Source organism: Ammodytes marinus (genome assembly GCF_949987685.1).
Source record: "Ammodytes marinus genome assembly, chromosome: 17".
Classification (NCBI taxonomy): Eukaryota; Metazoa; Chordata; class Actinopteri; order Uranoscopiformes; family Ammodytidae; genus Ammodytes; species Ammodytes marinus.
This window is the reverse complement of record NC_137221.1, coordinates 15,681,022-15,702,491: the sequence shown is the minus strand read 5'-3', so window position 1 is coordinate 15,702,491 and position 21,470 is coordinate 15,681,022. Positions and strand designations below refer to the sequence as shown.

At 45.3% G+C, this 21,470-nt stretch overlaps 1 protein-coding gene across 1 annotated transcript; it reads left to right on the top strand.

Moving 5' to 3' along the window:
• Positions 1 to 3,938: 3,938 nt before the first annotated feature.
• Positions 3,939 to 21,470, top strand: dlgap3 (discs, large homolog-associated protein 3; the record flags this gene model as incomplete). Its single annotated transcript, XM_080045680.1, has 12 exons — positions 3,939 to 4,985; positions 10,418 to 10,450; positions 11,077 to 11,285; positions 12,248 to 12,350; positions 12,449 to 12,665; positions 15,023 to 15,582; positions 16,102 to 16,196; positions 17,185 to 17,404; positions 18,784 to 19,078; positions 19,196 to 19,287; positions 20,355 to 20,501; positions 21,159 to 21,470. 12 exons carry the CDS (start codon positions 3,939 to 3,941, stop codon positions 21,468 to 21,470), a joined length of 3,330 nt encoding a protein of 1,109 aa, XP_079901806.1.

Here is a 21,470-nt window from a genome sequence, read left to right as displayed (position 1 = left end):
ATTTCTGAAAAAAATATTACGTTACAATTTTTCAACTTCATGAAAATCGTCTTACCCTGCCTCCAGATAGGCAATAAACTATCAGTTAAGATTGGAAAAAATATATTTAATAAATCCATCTAGAAACACCCTTTGACCCACAACTCACAGTGATGGCAGAGAGCGGGCAGACTCAGCTGTTAGCGAAGTGGGTCAGAGCAGCTGGCACGATCGCATGAATATTTAAAATGAAACAGCTCCGGTCTGAAGCCTCTGTAACAATCAAGCTGATGCCAAGCACTGTTAGACAATGACGGCATGTTGTACAGCTCCAACTCTCTACTGAGCACAGAATAGTTCTGCCTATACTATACGTGTCAAATCAATCTAGGCCTATGCATACAGCAATCACTTATATGCGCAGTTCATAATATAGGTCTCCCAGTCATTCAGCTTTACAGTAATTGGCAGTTACAATTTTTAGTATCCAGCTCGTTTTATCCAATCAGGAGACAGAGTGCTATATAAAGGCAGGTATTTGTGCCCGTGAACAGTGACTCGCTGCTCTCCATCGCGGCACTATCTGAGGAACACGGCTGCATGTTCATCTGGTGGTGACGTAGGGACGAGGGAGGGGACTGTTAACTACAGTCGCTGACAGGAAGTTAGCTTAAAGGACAATTTCACTTACTTCCCCTTTAACAATCTGGTACCTGTCCACACTGTGTTTGCGCTGAAAAATAAATCTGGTGTTAATACACAGCCTAGGCTCTGTAAACTGGTATGTAAACTAAGGGTATGTGAACAAAGGGGGGCCACTGTAGCTAGCAACATGTCCGTTTACAGAGCCTAGGCTGTTTACTATTAACATTGGATTTATTTTTCAGCCAAACAGTACAGACATGTAGGCAGATCGTGAGGAGATATTCACTGATGTTGACAAAAAGGGATTTTGACAACAAGCATTTTCAAGAATCCCTGACTCCACCTTTAAGGGAATATACCCAGCTCAGAGAAAACACTGATGAATGATAGATCAGTGGAGAATAAGTGATGAAGAGCGGGAAACAAACTTTGGAAATAACTCACCGAGAGATGGCAGCGAGCCAGATGGACAGGTAAAAAAAGAGAGAGAGAAGAAGAGAGAAAGAAATCAAAGAAAGGGGGAGAGCGTTGGGAGGGAGAGCCATGACTTGAGGATGGATAGAAGTAGGTCAGGAGGAGAGACATGGAGAGATGGATAGAGAGGAGGGAATAGAGGGGAGAGACAGACAGTTTTTCGTCTGCGTCTCCTCTACCTCTTTATCCTGTTGGTTGTCTGTCTGCACATGGGCGGTTCTTTAATACATGCTTGTCGCTGTGATTGACAGCTCCTTGCCGGCAGCCTGCTCCAAAAGCCAACGACTTCATAATAAACAGAACACGGTTTAATTTACTCCTTCAGGCAGAGTGCCGCCGCTCACTTTGCTGCCTATTCATAAACAGGGACACACACACACACTCAAACAGACATGCGAGTACGACACACGGCAAAACATAGGCAAATCATTTCATAATTATACACATCCCTATTCAATCAATCAATCAATTTATTATTTAAAGTGCAAAATCACCATGGTACACGGTCCCAAAACACTTTCCAATAAAAACAACTATTGTTTTGTTGTGCTTTTCCTCACAAGTTAAAGACATACAGTAAATGCCTCTTTTTTTTGTCTAAGGAACCCGCTTTTGGACAGACTTTACAGATCTTGTCTTCTGGTAGGGATTTGCCCATGCCATGTGGTTGACTGACATTTGAGTGCCAATGTTGCTAGGAGACACTCTGTCAACCGTTGTGCACTCCTGAATAAAATCTGCATCCCGGCCCTTGTATTGCCTGCAAACGAGCGGCACCCATCCACCCAGGTGCTACGGCTGTCTGTCTATCTGTCCACGGTGGGATGTCGACTTGGACTGGCCCCTCGTCACGGCCACAAACGATGACACGGCTGCATGTGAGGCGAGCTTCCTGGGTGGCAGCTCTTAATCAGCCAATCAAGCCAAACAGGCCACGCTCTATTTAATGATTATCCCAGCATCTGCACACCCCCTATCTCTTATCTCTGTGTGAGAGCCGGCAAACACAAGCTCAAATACGCTCCCAGTCGAATCCCACATCCACAGCCAGGGGGTTGATTCTGTCTTTGATCACTTAATTTCATCTCGATTGAATCAAATCTGGAAGTGACGGGATACACTCGTGTGCATCATAAACATTGCTGTGTGCCCCCTGATTATAGTGAGCAGAGAACGTGGTTAATAGAGGACTTACAACAACAGCAATTAATGCCAGTCCGATTTAAAGACATGATTTCCGCATTTAAAATGTAATCACAGTGTCAAGGGAGGTGGATTTGTTTACGTTTGCAGAGCCTGCAGTTCATTTACAAAACACATATACCTTTACATGTATTTCTTAGTATTGAATATTTCTATCATCATAAATCAAAACAAAATTATTTTTAGGCACCCGAACCAACGTAAGACTAGAATATGTACACTTTGTAACTTTAAACAGTGTTCCAGCGATCCAAATTTCCTGTGAGGAAAGTTACTTTATAATGAGAATATAACTTACAAAATGTTCACGTCTCTGACACACCCAAAGTTACATAGTGACCCTTTAAATTAACTTACCTTCTAAGTGTGGGGTTGATAAAAGTTAACGTTGTGTGCCACGTTCATGCTGCAGCTTGGCAAGGCGTATTGATTTAATTCCCTGCGTTTGTTTTTGGCAGAAGATCCCATCTTACTCGGCACTCTTATGCTTTCCAGACAAAGGCGGGGGGGTTTGATATTTTGAGTCATGACATTGTACTCTAACAGTGAATTCACTCTGTAATTGATAGCACAGAGAGTCAGTATTTGAATATTCTTGGACGGCTGGCGTTCTCTATTTCCCCTGCATTAGGATGCCAGTGATCAATATACACACTGTTTTCCTGAGCTGTAAATCATGTTGAATGCTCAAAGCCTCCTTGCTGCCAGCCATGCATGGAGGAGAAAGAGACGGACAACATGGAGTGCTGGCGTGATGGATATAAAGTAGTGCTAAATGGAAGAGCGAGGCCCAAGCTGCAGAGATACCATGAGAGAGAGAGAGGGAGAGAAAGAGAAAGAAAAGCTAATATTGTTGATTTATCAGACCCAGCAGCCTTCGAAATGAATAAGAAAAAGAAAGCTGTCTGCGGCCGCTTATTGCAACCAGTGGGATGAATGCTCACTATGGCACTGTTTGTCTTTGGTTGGGTGAAAAATGAAGTGCAGAATCAATAAAAATGTTAATCCGAAAGGAGAAGAAAATCAACAACACTGTTTTCACTTTCAGTTTAGTAGTATCAGGATAGAGGAGAGGAAACAATCCGGACATCAATCCATGAAGTCTATTCCTTTTTGTTTTGATTGATTTTAGAAGTCATATCATGAATAACACTCCACAGCACCTCCCACCGTTATGCCTCACACAGACGTATACAGCGCAAAAACATAAACTAAATTATGCATACCTTTACTTACTTGGAATCATATTTCTCTCAAGTTGTAGTCCTTAGTACGAATTAAGTGTATTCTCATGTGTTCATTGTTTAGAAAGGCTGACATCTCAACAGCTATTGAGGCAAGGTGGCAGGGATCAACAACAACTTCTCATCCTCTCAAGATTATTCTGTGTAACAACACAGAAAAGCATCTCTGATTGAAAGACCGAGCACTAGATTCAAGTTTTTGTTGAAGTTCATAGTTTTATTCACCCTGCAAATTCACCTATTCACACTGTCTCCTGAGCCCTAAATGATTGAATCTCTCTGTTGCCTCTAGGTGAGACCGGTGCAGCCCTGTCACGCCCACAGCGCCCCCTTTCGGCCCGGACGGCCCACCACGCCCCGGCGCCTGTCAGAGGGTACCATGTCAGCCGTAGCATGTCCCAGCATTCCTCCGGTGGTGGCGGAGGAGGCGGGTCCTGTGACTGGGACCACTACCATGGGGGTCACAACGATGGCCACTACTACCCTCCTGGAGGTCCGGCTGAGGCCCTGGCGCTGGAGAGGCACCACTCCCACTCCCATAGCCATTCCGGAGGCGGTGGCACCTTTCCGCGCTCGCACCCCAGCCAGCAGCACCCACCTCTGCAGTCGTTAGACTCTTGCGAGGAGTGCCTGTCCTCGGGCCACGGAGGGAAGATGCACCGCATTCCTCCCAACGTGATCGATCAGTTCGAGAAGCAGGTGCCCTTTCACCCCGACGGCTTCCACACTCTGCAGTACCAGCGCACCACCAGCGGGGGTGCTGAGCCACGCAGCGAGAGCCCCTCACGCATCCGCCACCTGGTCAACTCTGTGCAGCGCCTCTTCGCCAAGTCTCATTCCCTGGAGGCGCCGTCCAAACGGGAGTACAATGGGACTAGAGGAGGTGGTGGAGGAGGGGACTATCGTGGTGAGAGAGGTGGGGGCCACAGGAGTGGACCGGAGGACGGTGGTGGCCACTACTCAGGCCACCAGCCTCGTTCGGCCAGGAGGAGCAAGTCTCGAGAGCGTAGCAAGAGCGGAGACTCCCGCCATGAGTCGGGCGGCCGACGCCACCGCAGCAGGACGGCCGGCTGGTGGAGCTCCGACGACAACCTGGACAGCGACAGCAGCTTCCTGGTCGGCAGCGGCAGAAGGGCGTATCCCAGCGGGCACGAGAGCCTGGACGCAGCCATCCAGGAGCTCACTATGAAGAGGCCCAAGGAACGCGGTGGAGGTGGAGGTGGAGGTGGGCCAGCGCCCGCTGAGTGTGTAGCCTGTACCACCATGGCTCTGGCAGGGGGGGAAGCAGGGGCACCCCACGGACACTCCCTGAAGAGGAGCACCTGGTCGGCCATGACGGTGAGTCAGGCCAGGGAGGTGTATCCTTCTGCCAGGGGAGGAGGCTACGACAAAGCCCTCGTGCCCGTGGAGAAGAAGGAGAGGACATTCCACTACCTGCAGGTGTGTGTGTGTGTGAGCACCTGCTTGTGTATGTTATGTGTTTGTCTGTACAGAGGGAATATATGGTATGTGGGTGACTGTGTTTGCTGCTCAATGCTGACCTTGAGCAGTAAGGAGCAATATTGCATGTGTCTGACATATAAGGACAATTTACAGCGGATGGAGAAAAAAACAATGTGTGTTCTCACACAGGAACAAGTAGCACAGACACCTACCCTGCATTCCAAATCGCATACTCTTTCCTTTTTAGTATACCATATTCTGCAGCTTCCCCTAAAAAGTATGTAGTGTGCATGCATTATGCATACAATTGCAAAATACTATTTCTTCATAACATTTTACCCTGAAGTTGACCCTTTTTCTTTTACATCCATCGCAATGCTGGTTGTTCTGTTTTTGACATGTGATGACATTCCGCTGCACAGAGGATTATGGTCAGAAAGCCCCAAAAAAGCTTGCTGGCTTGCTTAATGCCAAATCCCACTGGATGTAGCTGGACATTCGGGTGTCTTTGGCATACATGACACTTGAGATCATGTATTGAGACATCCTCAGGCATTTTGCAAAGAGCATGGAGGTACTGTATGTTTATTGGAATGCAGATTTTGCTTCAAAAAATGTTAATGCATTTTACCTGAGTAACAACTCAATCAAACTTTAGTGATTGTGACTGTCCAGTGATAGCACTATTAACTGCAGGAAGTGCTAACAACTAATGCAGCATGACTTCATGGTGTAGATTTGCCTAAATATGCACAAATGGGCTAAAAAGGGGCCACATGTATAACGAAAGGCTTATTGACTGACTGAATGCATAACATCACTAACAAACACTTCCTGTTTACATTAATCAAAGTATGATGGGAGCCATGGTGCCAAAACCTCAAAATGTTTTAATCCAAAATTGAAAGACAATTCAAGCTTTCAAGATTGAGAAAATCCATGACGATAATTTACACTGTCAGCACATGATTTTGTAAAGATATGTTACGGCACATAAATGCAGTTTTCCCGATGCCCTTTCTCTCATTCACAGTATGAAAAGTAAATGGCTTATGGTTACAACCTATCTACAAATTCAGCTGAAAGAGCACACACACAAACACAAGCATGCAGTAACGAACCTCCAGCTGTGCTGAGGTAGAGCTGCCATGCAGGCTGTGTTTCTACGGAAACAGCAGGTAGCCACAGGAGTCCCTGGTGTTTTTCCAACACTCATCCTTTAGACACAGCTGAGGACTGCTGATAGAAGAGGTAGCGAGAGCAGGCTGGTGTGTGTGTGTGTGTGTGTGTGTTAATGTTTTCAAAGGACCAACCCCACACAGTTTGCCTCTGTGCCTTTAGGCTACCACCACATTCACACCTTAGGACACAAAATGAACTTCCCCACTGCAGCTTTGCTCATACCTCCAGGCCTCACTTGCAGAAAGGGGACAGCCATGTGTTGAAAGTCAGCCGGATTGATCCATGGCTCCAGAGCTACAGCTTCCTGGAGTTGCTGATATGCAGCCGTTCAGGTCTACTCCACCTGTACTAGACCTCAGGACAAACAGAAGCACCACCTCCAAACTGAAGCTTTATTCTCTTAGGAAAATATGGACTCTGCTGTTTGCTGCACACAGAGAGTGTAACTACTAGATGTCCTCCATCCAACAACCCACTTTAAAATGCATTCATACTAACCATGGATCATGTGTCTTCTCCTATAAGTGATCGCTGATGGTAATAATCTCAAAGAGAAGTATCAACCAACTCTGCAGCTCCTCTCGTTTCTAAAGCTTTATAGAAAGCTTTAAAGATCTTTCTAGTTTGTTTGTTGTATGGCCAATTACTTGGGTGAACTGTATGGGGTTTCAGTAGCACAACACTTGTAGTCCCTCCTCCTGTTGTTTAATGAGACAAAAGAGATTCTAGTAAAATATCCAAAACATCAATAACATCAGGTTGGTTGGTCTAACAACCCCAAATTAGTAAGCTTATTCTATATCACAGAAGTGAGTGATAGCAAAGTAATTGGTAAAGTATTAAAGTCACTCAGTGGTTTTTGACACTGTTCTGAAGATAAACCAAAAGCATGCAGTGCAAATGGGGGACATTCCAAATCCATTCCAATATGCCCTGATTAATCCTTTGAGTCAGAAAGAGACAGAGTAGTTGTCCTCATAAACAAATCAACTAGCGTTTTTATAACATTTACAATGTACAAACTGTTCATAATGGGCCATGGCTTTGGTATGAGAATCAAACAAAAATAATAATAGGGTGAATCTTCAAAAAGTCTGAATTATCGGGGTCAGAGGCGAAAGGGACATGTGAAAAGTTATCTCCCATGGTGTCAAAGCCAATCACAATGTGTTGCATCAGAACCTCAGGCACTCTCTGTTCCCCTTAGCCTTACCCTTTCCCCCTCGGCCTGTGTCTGATAGATAAGGAACGATAAAAAAGGCGGAATATGGAGCGAGAGTGAAATGAATGCGGAAACAAAGATGGAAGAGGAAAAGAGCAAGGTGGAGGGATGAGGCGATAGCAGAGTAAGCCAAGGGATAGGGGGAGAGAGAGATAAATGAGGTGATGGTCGCCAAGGGGGAAGGGGAGAGGAGGAGAGGAAGAACGGGATGAGAAAATGAGAAAGATAGCACTAGGGCCGGGGGAGGGATCTGGAGATTAGGCTGAATCATCTTTTAAGTGATGACCTTAAAAACACACACTCGACTGGATGTCGAACCCTCGGGGGGGCCTCGACTGTGCACGCGTGTCAGTGCGTGTCGAATGTTTTCCTTTCGGTTGCATGCTTTTCATTGAGACGACACTGCAGCACAGAGCGTTTGGGAGAAAACTGAAAGATGGAGGGGTCTTTCAGCACAAGCAGCTGCTGCCGCTTTAAAGCTCTCATCATTGGCTACTTGAGAGGAAGCGAGATCAAACGATGAACACACACACACTTAAACATATATATCTACATATCAAACGGATTGGTCCTCCACATGTTAGAATTCTATGTACAAGGTAGGTATACGTTTCATTATCTGTTAAGACGCTAATTAAAGCTGCACTCAATATTTTAAATATTAACAATGGATACAATGGGGGGCGGGGGGGCGTGCACAGACTCTCTAAGGGGCAGGGGCAATACATTAAAAAAAAGGGCACCTCATTAATTTGACAGCCTTCAGATATTGAGGTGGATATTAGTTTTGGCTGGATTACTACACACACACACACACACACACACTCACAGCCGCTAAAATGCCCCTCTGGTCCAATTAGGACTTTCCTTCAGGTGAAATAAAATAGAGGGGCTCCTAGTAGGGATATCTAGTATTACAAATATGGTAATTTTTTTGCCCTAAAGTCAGACCAGGGGGGCACCTGAGCTGCTCAAATGTCCCTTGTAGGATCTAAGGGCAGAAGGCTGAATTCCCATTAGCAGAGAGGTTAAATACTAGCCTGGTCCAACCAGACCATCGTACTTCATTTCATTTGTACAGAAGGTCTGGAAGTGCTGTAATTGGCAAACGTTCATTCACTTGGAGGCGGGTGTCTGTTGAAGTTTAAAACTATTGGATCTGCCCAGTGCCACTCTGGATTAGCCAACCAATCACATCACGTTTGGTCAGACGTATGTCATGAGCCGGCTTCTGGCGGTGCGTTTCAGTTGTACAGGGAAATAGGAAATTTCCGACTTCACTACTTATTGCAGTCTATGGATCTACCGGTACCTGGCAACGGTAACTTGCTAGAGCCTAACGTTTAGTTATTTGGATGAGAAAGGTTGTAGGCGTCCATACTTTCCCGAGCAGATGCACTGGAACACAGACAGGTCGGAACTCGGAAATACCAAGTCGGAAATTTCCGAGTTCCGAGTATAAAGGAACGCAGCATTCAACTGAAACTGGAGTGCGACTTCAACGTCATCGTTCCCAGCCACTCGCTCTGATCGCTGATTGGACCGCCAAAAATTTGGACGAGCAGAATCCCACTAACACACCCCACCCCCAGACTGACAACTGAAGTGAAATGAAAATTGAGCGGAAGTAGGTAGGCGGGCGGAGCCAGGCTAGTTCAATACACTAGTTTGAATAAAAGGTGCTTTTAACAAAAAGGGCAGGGGCAGCAGCCCCCTCTGCATCCCCAGGTGCACACCACTGTGATCAGCCCCAGGAAATAATCACTTCACTCTGCAGTGTTACCCCTTTAAGCTCCTTGTTTAGGTTTTCTGGCCCCACAAAGTCAGGTTTGATGTGATTAGTTTCCAACTGCAGCAACTAGCTAACTTGAGCAGGTGGCACAGCAAGACGAAAAGATGTTCTTTTTTCTCAGCAGTTGGTGAAAATAAAGCTTTTTCTGATTCTGATTCTGATTCTGAAAATAAAAACAGCTGAAAGAAACGTAAAAAGACTTACTTACAGAAATGTGGCCAGAAACACACATCCAAAACGTTGCTAATGTTGCTCCATCCCTGCTGTTAACCCAATCTCCACAGCAACTTCTTCTTCTTAGGTGATAATACATCAGAGCTTGTGTTTGTGCCCCAATATTGCCAAGGAAAATCAGGCAGATTTCAGGACATCAAGATTGATGTTGAGTGTTTGGGGAATATCGTTGAATTTAATAGGTTGATATCAGGCACGGAAAGCCAGGGTTTTTGATTAAATGAAACAGTTAAAGTTAGTGCATAACTTATGTTGGCCCAATGAGGAATTCTGAGGAATTACAACTACAATGTTGGCGCAAATACATGAGGTAAGCCTTTGGTGATGGCGCATGAATTTTAAACCTCCTGGTGTACGTCCATGTTTTTTTCTTAGCAGTAGAATCAACAACTTAACCATTGTCGTGGGCACTTCTTGAACTCCTGCGCCATTGTCTGGGTGACACCAGTTTGTAAACACTGCCATACTGAGTAATACAGATGAAGTTTTGTGGAGCTGATATATAGGCTTCAACTTTGTGTCAACTCATTTGGCAATGGTTTGAATTCCCAACATTCATTCATATGAAAAAGGTATGCACTATAGCTTTAATGAATGGGCCAAACAAACAACATCGACAAAAAAACTACAACAACAAACCAGATAGGGGGTATGATTTCATCTGGTCTAACTTAGTCTTGAAAAGCCACAGTGGGAACCTATCTTTTTGTTTCCTATCAGCTGCTTCTTGTCTATTCTCTATGTGTTATCTACCTCCTAAGCATCATGTCTTGACTGTGTTCCTGTGTGTGTGTGTGTGTGTTTTCCCATTTTGTTTCCCATTTGTCTGTCCTGTCTCTCTCCCTGCCTAAAGACTCAGCCTCTTCTCCAATTCATGTTTTGTCACCATGTACATCCTTTCCACCCCTTTTTTGGTCTCCCTGTCGTTTTTGTGTACGGGTTTATTTGCTCTCTGTCTGTCGGCTTCTCGCTCACGCTGTTTTTCCTTCTCTGTGTCAGTGTTTCAACAGCTGTCAGAGTTTCTCTCTCTCTGTAAGTCCCTTTGTCCCTTTCTCTCTCTCTCTTTTGACGCCATCTCCCACGTATGCATACATATGCACGTGTGTGTGTGTGTGTGTGTGTGTGTGTGTGTTTGTTTGCCTTTGTGTGCGCTTATTGTGTGCATGAGCATGCTGGATCTATCTCTGCTGGTGTGTTGGCTTTCCACCGACTGCACGAGGGCCCATTGACTGTATGTCTGATTCATCACTGCCCTTCTCTTCGAGGTGTGAAATATATTTCCATCGATGAAATATATTTCTGTTTTGGAGGACAGTCTTTTCGACTTTAACAAGAGATATTGGGAAGAAGCTGCTCCCGGCGGTGCAGTGGAAACATTTTCAATATCTCAACAACACTGATAAACTCACACTGTGATCAATTGTTTTGCTGCCTTAACAGTAGTCGTAGAAGAAAAATGCATAATACTCACTTTGAACTCATTTTAACTTTGTGTTTAACCCATTTCTAGAAAGTCTTACTAAAAAAAAACTATTTGGAGACCGTGTCTATATGGTTGTACACGTTTACTCACTATATGTTGCAGTTGCAGATAAATCCCTCTTCTTGTTTACATTGCTATACCTATTTGTGTGACACTGTGTATGCTGGTGTCTCAGGTCCCTTCGGATGAGTGGGGAGGCGGATATGGCGGTGCTACAGATGGCGGAGGGGAGATACCGTGCCGTCGCATGCGCAGCGGCAGCTACATCAAGGCCATGGGAGATGACGACAGCGCAGACTCAGACTCCAGCCCCAAAGCCTCGCCCAAGTCCACCCTGATCGCCCAGAGGGACGCCTTCAGACGATCTATCAGCATGGATCAAAGGTCACCAATGGAGGGGTTATATCAGTGTACCTCTTAAAATCAAAACAGATGGCCATTGCCAGCAAGTTAGAAACAAGCACATTTAAGATGAGTGGTTGCTCCATTCGAAAGCTGACATTTTGCCTTCATAGGATATTTTGCGTGATGCTAATCTATCGTTGCTACTGTACATGACTTTGATAGCCTTTGCCTTAAAGTCCTGGATTCAAACTAGGGGTGGAGGCCACAAACAAAAAAGTGTCACAATATGTTCCTGTTACGATACTACTAAAATTCATGATCACCACTTTGATTCCAATGCTTGCAACACATTCATTAGATTAAAACATCTGTGATCTCAGAGCCTGGCGAAGGGTAAGTTCCAAAAAGACTGGACCTTACATTTGCCATAATGCAACTGTATCTTTCATTACACCCCTGGGTGCCTGGTAAATGCCTTTGTCTCGCACATTCTGAGTTTGTAATGCAATATACCTGTGATACAAATGTTAAGTCTCTAAGCCAGGATAACCCTGGTGACATCATCAGGGCGTTTTTTATTTATTTAGAATTATAATACAAATAGAAAATAGCATTCTTATCCATATTATATATTCAGTGGCGGATACCTTCATGTAGGCAACTTGCAGCTTGTCATTTGAGGCAGAGATTTGAACATGAACAAAAAAACATTTACTCAGACAAACAAATTACTGCTATAATATGACTCATTGCAGTTTTTCCCATGGGACGCAGTGTTACAACGCTCAGAATGACTCCAGCTGGCGCAGTCTTGGCACATGACTCAGTGACATATTATGCGATCGTTTGTGGTTAACCAAATGTCGTACCGTGTGTTGCTGAATGTTACAAACGTGAGTGATTGGGCGAAAATAGCACCGCTGAAGAACTACACATCCACTACAATAAGACATTGGACTGACCATGTAAACCAATACATGTGTGTAATTTGTTTCATGCAGGTACTCATGTAAGCAGTGCACAGACTCCTACCCCAACAGCCGAACTACACCCAAATCCCACGCGCGCTCTCGTAGTTACACCCGCTCGCTGACCAGCGCTCAGGTAAAAAAAAAGATAACATGGGCTTTAGATGGGTGTGTGTTATGTGTTTGTTGATGTGTCTCAAGTGTCCCCTCTCACTTGCCCTTCCTGTCCTCCAGCTGGGGGACACATTGAACCGTCAGTTCGAGGCAGTGTGTGAGACCATGTTCGGGGAGGTGGAGTCTCAAGCCGTGGAGGCCCTGGATCTTCCCGGCGTGTTCCGCACTCGCAGCCACAGCTACGTGCGCGCCATCCAGGCCGGCTGCTCCCAGGACGACGACTGCCTCTCTGTCTTCTCCATGTCGGGCCCCCAGGGAAGCATCAAGGCCGGCGCCGGTGAGTGTGTGTGTGTGTGTGTGTGTGTGTGTGTGTGTGTGGGCGTGTGGGCGGTTAGGGGTGCCAATAGATCTATAAGAGCCTCTGTGTGAGAGTTCGAATGTATGGAAGAGTAGGCAACTAGGGCCACGGGAGAGAGAACTTTTTTTTCTTTTTTTTCACTATGCACAAAAAAGATGAAATATCGATAATAAAGACGAAATACATGTCAACATCAAGAATAAACTTCACTGTTCAAGACTGCAGATTGTTATTTAAAACCAAATCTTTGCTAAAACCTAATTTTTACCAAAAGCGGACATCCTCTAAGCTCGACTAATAACTGCTACAAGAGTGAGTGTATTGGATATGTTTTGCTTCGGTGTTGCTCTTGTTAGGCGGTGCCTGCGCTCTTGTCTCAGCCTGCTGCACATAGAGGGTAATATATTATTAGTGGAGCTTAGAGGATGTCTGGTTTTGGTAAAAGTTTGTTTTGTTGCCCATTGCCTGCTTTATGACGATAGCAAAGATGCATCATTTGTGTTTTAATAACGCTTTACTTATTAATTAAGTCTTGATTCACAAAATTGTATTTCTATTCCGACTATATTCTCGAAAGTGCATAATATCGAAAAGAAACATCCTCCTCTCTTTTTTCTCCTGTGGCCCTCGTACTCTTCTGTACAGAATGTCTTGTGTGTGGTTTTCTTTTTTTATGTTGTGGCGCCCTGTGGGAGAAGGAATTCTATGACAGCTTGCGTTTGCTTAAACCTTCGTCAACAGAAGCGACTTCATGCACTTCCACACACGCCTTTGCCATCCCTACACCCTCACTCACAAATGCATGCAATGAGTGCATCCTTTTTTAATTATTAGCCTCTTTTTTTTAAATCCCTATTCCTACAATCTCTATGATCTGGCTTCCTTTTGTGTTTGTGTGTGTACGCACACACACACACACTGTAAGCGTAGACGCGGGTGTTATGTTTATTGTGCATGCTCTTTGTTCTGGTGTCGTTTTTCTGTCTTGCTTCTGTATGCCTCATCTCTCCCCACCACCGCCGTCTGATCGCAGGCTTTTTCTCAGGCTGAGTGATAGGTGTGGGGAGCGCTCACGATTATGATGATAGCTCAGTGTCGCCAGCTGCTTCCTTCTCTCGGCTTATCTGTCTACTACTACTGTATGTCTCTTTCTGGTCTGGTCTCACTCACTTTGCCTTCTTTCTCCGTAAACCCTCTTCATTTGAAACATTATCATTTCTCTGTGCATTTTGTGTTTGATTTCTGATCAGTTTTTTGTTTTATATTTCTCACTCACGCATTTACTTAAGCCCTAACATTGCAGTGCACCAATAATTACTGACATGGTGTGTGTGGGTGCTTATATTTGTTTATGTATGCTCGTTCCCTGGGCCTTCTATTGCACTCATTTCCTGGCTTAGAACAGCAAAGCCCCCCTTGATACCTATTAAAGCCTCTATGAGGTGCCATATAAATCAAGAAACGCACATGTACAATACATCTACCCAAGGACACACACCCACATACATGCATGCTCCGATTCTGCAGTTTAGCCTCATGGTCAGGATCCCTGTAAACTGTGACATGTGGGCTGGAGATGAAGATAGTTGGAAAGAAATGCGTTAATTTTTCTCATTATTTTATTCTCTGAAAATAAACTGTGTGTGTGTGTGTGTGTGTGTGTGTGTGTGTGTGTGTGTGTGTGTGTGTGTGTGTGTGTGTGTGTGTGTGTGTGTGTGTGTGTGTGTGTGTGTGTGTGTGTGTGTGTATGTGTGTGTGTGTGTGTGTGTGTGTGTGTGTGTGTGTGTGTGTGTGTGTGTGTGTGTGTGTGTGTGTGTGTGTGGGTGGGTGGGTACACGTTTGAACGTAGCTGTGAGGAAGGAGGAATAGACAGAATCTACGCTTCAGGTTTTTAATATTTCTCTCAGGAAATGACTCCCTTTAAGAAGCCGAGTTTCGTTAGCCCAAGGGAAGAGGTTTTTCCTTTCGTCACTTCTATCATGTCTGTCTTCGCTACCACTTTCGCTTCCTACCTCACACTGAAATTTAAAGCGAAAGCAACATTTTTAATGAAAACAAGTGAGTGAGTCTCATTTAAATATCTGTCACATTGTCGTTATATCTTAATTAATTTTTGTCGTTTTCATCTCTTTTCTCTTCATTCATGTCAAACAAATCTCCCTCCTTTTCACTCCTTCTTCTCTTTCCTTCTCCCCCTTCTCCCCCTCCACAGTCTGTTCCTTCTGTAAGTATCCACCTGCCCTGCTCCTTGCCCTAGTAGCCGTTCTGCTCTTAACAGCCCGCTGTGCCTCTCTCTCTTCCTTTTTTTCCCTCCCTTTTTTCTTCTGACTCTTCAGTCTTTCCTTATCGCAAAGGTGCTCCTCCCCCGCTCCCACCTCGCATGTCCAAGTCTTCGCTTTCGGTGCGAGCCCAGAGCAGCACAGAGTCCACGCAGGACGCCTACTTCCAGGGCGGCGGAGGACAGTTGGTCTCCAGCTCGGGACACGGGCCACCACGCCCCAAACAGCACAGCAACTCGGTGGACCTGGGTAGCGCCGACGGGCCCTCGGGACGCTCATCCAGAGGGGGCTACTACACCTCCGGAGGGCGCTCCAGGCAGCACAGTAACTCTGCAGAGAGCCTAGACGGGGTGAGGGGGGGTGGATCCCGGGAGCTGGTGCCCTATAGCGGGGGAGTTCCAGGGGTCCCGGCCAGGGCCAAACACAGCAGCTCCGCCGACAGTCTGCTGGAGGGCCCACCGAGGCCTTCCAGGGAGAGGGACGGAGGCAGCCGGGGGGTGGGGGGCAGCCTGGGGAAGTCAGCCTCTCTGCCCCAGAACAGCATGGTGCTCAGTCGATCGGCCACGCAGGACGACGGGCGCAGCGGGAGGAAGTGGAGGCCGTCCATAGCCGTGCAGGTGAGAATAATAAGGACATTTTGCATTCGAATTAGGCAGCAACAATCAATTTGTATGTCTAGTTCTAGAAATTGTAAAATGTCAGAGAATGTTAGGCATTTTTATTTTCTGAATTGGGTAACACTTTACAATAAGGGTACATTAAATAACTGTTAGTTTATGCTTAATAAATGCTTAATAAACATAAGCTAAGCATTAACTAACTGTTATGCTTAGTTTATGTTTAACCAAGCATTAGTTAATTAGGCATTAACTTACCATTAATAACTTAGCATTAACACCTACTTAGTGCTTAATAGTTGTGAACTACACATTAACTAACAGTTAATTAATGTACCCTTATTGTAAATTGTTGATCAGAATTACTTATCTTCTGCGGGCTGTAGCCTTTTCTTGCGTGGACGTCTTACGAGTCGACGTTTACCAAAATGTCTAACTATTCCTTTAATTTGAGGTGTGTGTGAGGTAGGCTACTTGCCGTGTGCTGACTGTGGTGCTGTGTGGCTTCTTGTGTTGCAGGTGGACAGCTCAGAGACTCTGTCGGACTCGGACGCAGAGGCCAAAGCTCTTACCGAGGTCCACTCTATAGGAGTCCAGGTGGAAGATGACAAAAGGTAATGGAAATATAACATAAATTCCCAGCGGGGGGAAAAAGTATTTTACATTTAATTTCCATTTTATTATGGACACAGACTTGCAAAATAATATTTGGGGTTGTTTTATTTACTGATGTATCTTTTTTCCCCAAAAAATATGTGGGTTCATCAAGAGCTTTCAGTCTTTGCACAGTCATTTCTGTGAATAATTTGAATAGGTAATTTGAACCAGCCTTCATGTGCTGGACGCCCTGCAGTGCAGCCATCTCTGCTTGACTTCCTCGACTAGATCCTATTATTTCATTAAACATTTCATCAGACATCACAGCTTGAACTCAGTAACACTTTGTTCCGACAAGGTCTTAGTTGTTTTTTTTTGGCGACGGTAACCATGACTACTGCAAATCATACGCTCAACATGACTTTCACATGGGATGCAGCCCCCTTTCTCCTAATTAGATCCCGCATCGCTTACGGCTCAGACTCACCACGCGTGTGCAATGCATGTGAGCCCTCGTGACATCCCCTTTACTCCCCCAATCTCCAGAAAGGGTGCGACCATGTTAACAAAGTCCCCCGCCTCCTGCAATCATCAAGGAACGACATGTGCGAAGAAAACAGGAGTGAAAGAAAGGATATCTGAGTCACACCTTGCTCATCAGACACCAAAGCAGGATGGTGTGTGTGTGTGGGGGGGGGAGGGAGGGGTAGGTGGGTGTCGGGGTATAAACTTGATATAGAGTAAACACTGGTCGTCTCTGAGGTCCATTGGCGTGACATTTGAACACAGTGATGCGTCATATGCCAGAGAACGTATCAAGGGGAGGGCTCATCACAACAGCCTGAGTTTAGTGGTGACAGCATGACTATCAATGCTCCTCCAACACGACTGCAATTACAAGAGGGGAAGGAGAAAAAACGGTATTCTAGAAGAGGCCTTTTTGCATGTGATACTGCGTGTGACTGCTTGGCCCCTGGGTAATGGCTCTGACTGTGTGTGTTGCAGGCGAGCCCGTTTCAAGCGCTCCAACAGCGTGACGGCGAGCGTGCAGGCCGACCTTGACCCCGAGGGCTTCCCGGGGCTCACCATCGCCGTGCCAACCCAGGACAAGAGTCTCCAGTTTGGCTGCTCCTTCCAAAGGCATTCGTCAGAGCCCGAGTCGGCCAGCCAGTACGCAGAGTGCCACCGCACCGTGCACACGCAGGGCCAATGGGCCTACAGAGAGGTATGTCTACTCTGCACTGATGCTACTCTAGTTCTCTATGATTGAAGAGTGTGCTCTTGGAAGCATTCTGTCAACAAGCACTCTCCAGAATCACTGACTCCACCTTTAATGCATGTTTGGTTCTTATTAAACATCTCCAAAAGATTACTTATTGAATTTGTTGCGATTACGTTTCAAGAAAACTTTGAAGCTTATCCGAAAATGTGCATGGCATCAAGCCTGTGCTCACGTGCACCATCATGCACATGAATGAGATACAAACAGAGCGACACCTGATTTAAAGTATTCCTCCATAGTGTTAAGTTACTGGTCAATAACAGGAAGGATTATTTGGACATGTTGTTGAGAGGAAAATATTGATACCACTCTGATAACTACAGTATATATGTCTGTGAAATTTGAATATACTGTAAGGAGGCACTTAGCTTAGCACAAAGACTGTAAAACAGCTAGTCTTACTTATACACTTCGATGTATTTTTATTCAGCTATAGTTAATGGAAGCAGTGGGACTCACAGCTTAGAGGGCTGCACCTGTACTCGTAATATAATCGTTTTATTTTTTGTTTAGGGGTAAACTCTAAGGCTATCGCTAGTGGGATAAGAGTGAAGCAGAATGTGGTCCATGCCCCACTGTGGTCAATCCGGTACCCACAAGCATAAACGCACACAGGGGACAGAACTGGAAGGCATCATAAAAGCTACTGCTGGAGAAAAGACGATGGTAACGCGCTGTGACAGTACAGCATAGAGAAGAGTAGGAGGGAAAGCAGCTCTCCATGCGCCCGAGAGGCACGAGGGAGAGGGCACAGTTAAAGCACTCAAAACAATCACTCCGGCAAAACACTCGACACAGAGTGAGTCATAGGAAAACCAGAGACAACACGCAGATAGCAAAAATCGAAAGAGCAGGAGGTTAATAGATCATTAGAATGGTTAAAATTCTATTATGAGCAGGATTTTCATTTAAATCAAACATCTTCAGATATGAGTGGAATGCTTTTTGCAGCTGTATTTATAACATTTTTTGACTCAAATGTACTGTAGCTTTAAAAAAAAACATCATTATTTCAAGCACTGGTCAATTTTGTATTTTATATCTCCAACTTTTAGGAATAACAACCAATGTTGTCTGAAATATGTAGTGATTTCACTATGTGCATGATGTTGGCCAAATGATCATCACTCATTACTGAGTGACTCAATGTCCCCACATTGAAGTGGATGTAACTATTGGCAGGACGAGTTCAGTCAAACCTTATAGCCAAATGAATTTTCACCCGTCATGTGGATTGAAGATGAGGTGTACCGATTACAGACGGTCCAAAATACCACGTGTCCAACTGTTTTTTTTTTCTTTCTTTCTTTTTGTTCACCCAGGACCTCATCCAGGGTGGCTATGCCCCTGACGGCTGCCCTGCTGACCCCCGGCCCCACCAGCATCCACACCTGCCTCCACGTGCCCACTCCCCTCTGCCCATCGCCGCTGACAGAGCCTGGGCAGGGACACCTTCACTGGAGGGGCCCCGCAGCCTGCCCGACTCGGGCCGCGCCTCGCCCTGCGTGAGGGACGGAGAGTTCTTCTTGCGTCTGCTGCAGACGGAGGTGGAGAGGATGGAGGGATGGTGCCAGAACATGGAGAGAGAGGCAGAGGAGAACGAGCTGCCAGAGGAGAGTGAGTTTTTAAACAAAGGAGGATCAAAGGGATCAGAGATAAAGACAAACGATGATGAATGATTCTCAGATCTTTTTTTTTTTTCAAACGACCCGTGTGCTGTTTTTCCTTCTGCAGTTCTGGAGCTGATTCGAAATGCGGTTGGCAGCGCCCAGATGCTCATGTCTCAGAAGGTCCAGCAGTTCTTCCGCCTGTGCCAACAAAGTGTGGTGAGTGTGTGTGTGTGTGTGTGTGTGTGTGTGTGTGTGTGTGTGTGTGTGTGTGTGTGTGTGTGTGTGTGTGTGTGTGTGTGTGTGTGTGTGTGTGTGTGTGTGTGTGTGTGTGTGTGTGTGTGTGTGTGTGTGTGTGTGAGATTGCATGCAGAATCAAGACAAAACACATTACTTATGGTGCATGACTCACTGTCGCTGGAGGCAGAATTTGCTTTGCTGCAAAAACACTACAGCAGCATAAAAATGGTCTGATGTATTATTGTTTTTGTTTTCTTGAATGACATTTTTCATTTCATTTTAGTATTAACATACATTCATAGGGGAAGCAACTATATAAATGATGTTATCTTATTTCATTTCACACACCTGAGCTTTTGTAAAAAAATTGTTTATTAATTTAAAAAAAGAGAAAAAGGAAAGAAAAAATACAAGTTACAAAAATGAATGAAAATAGATCAAATAAATAAGAAAATAACTTAACTTTCACACACAGGTGCATATTGTTCTTCTCATATTGCTTTGTACAATTATTTCATAACATAAAATGAGTCAGAATGGGCAATATAATGGTTGTATTCCCTCACAATGATTTTACTGCATTGTGCCATTTCCTTTCAAAATTAAAGCTATAGTGTATAACTTCTGTTACCCCCACGAGGAATTCTGTGTATTTACAACAACACTTCTGGCACATCTACATGAGGTGATCGTGCATGGATTTTATACCTTCTGCTGTACGTCCATGTTTTTTCTTACCAGTTGAATCAACAAATGAAACATTTCTTAGCACCCCCAGCCCCACCAAACGCTGCCAGTTTTGTGGAGTTTATAGGCTTTATCCACTTTGTGTCAACTCATTTGGCAATGGCTTGAATGGCATGAACTGACATTCATGTATATGAAAAAGTTTCGCACTATAGCTTTAAGTCGCTAGGATCGCTGGGTAAATAGGCTATCTGATGTTGTTTTATTCAATGTAACATTGTTGCCTTTCTCTCTTCCACAAATCCTTATGCACTACTTTGTCCCCCATCATATGTCGTAACCCACCCCCACCCCACCAGGACCCATCGGCGTACCCGCAGCCCACCTCTCAGGACCTGGCAGGCTTCTGGGACCTGCTCCAGCTCAACATAGAGGACGTCAGGGTCAGGTTCCAGGACCTCCAGAGGCTCAAGGACTCCAGTTGGAGGCTCCCGCCTGAAAAGAAGGTGAGAGGCCCAGGGGTCCAAACGGCCCTGGTATCCCTACAGCACTCCCCCAGAGCCAAGATGGCAGTGTGCAGAAGAGTAGCGCAGATGGTGGTGCCCTCTAAACATTTGCAGGCTGTGAAAGTACACAACGGCAAGAGGAACTGAGCTGAGCTGCCTACTACACAATGGAGCCTAAAATCTCTACAAATCTAAATGCATATCAGCATTTTTGCTTTTATTGTATTGGTTACATTATTGTCTATGTTTACTGATCAACTAGGCCTACATTATTCTTGATAACAAACTAACAATTGTTTCTCTTTTCTTCTTTTTCTTTTTTTACATTGTCTTTGTTTACCTTTTCTTTTCCCATGTCATTTCCCTTTCAAACGTCACCCGATGCCAATGCATGCTGAAATACTTTCTGCTGATTTTGGTGTATGTGTCTTCCATTATGTCTCATTATTATTCCTTACTTGAATTTGAACCATTTTTATTGGTGCTTTTGCTCATTGGTTTGTCATATCCCCCAATATCTTCCCTCTTTTGCATGGGATCCCTTGTGTAACTACCATACAACACAATTCTTTTTTTTCTCTCTCGACCCTACACCATCAATCCACCGTTTGCTCCCATTACATCTCATATCTACATCTCGCCATTGCCTGAGCCCAGGAGGATAAAAAGCTCCCTCCTCCCTTACCAAAGAAGTCTGCAGGCGGGGTGAGCGGCAGCCTGCGGGCCGACAGTATGGCGGATGGGGGCCTGGGTGGTGGTGGGTTAGGGGGGGGCCTGGTGGTGCCTCGCATGGGGGGACACACCTTACCCCTTCGGGAGAAATCCCTGGACCTGGGGGAGCGTCAGAGGACAGAAGCCAGGAGGAGGCTGCTGCAGACCAAGCGCACCGCCTCTTTCCGGCAGAATTCTGCCACGGAGAGCGCCGACAGCATCGAGATCTACATCCCCGAAGCCCAGACTCGACTCTGA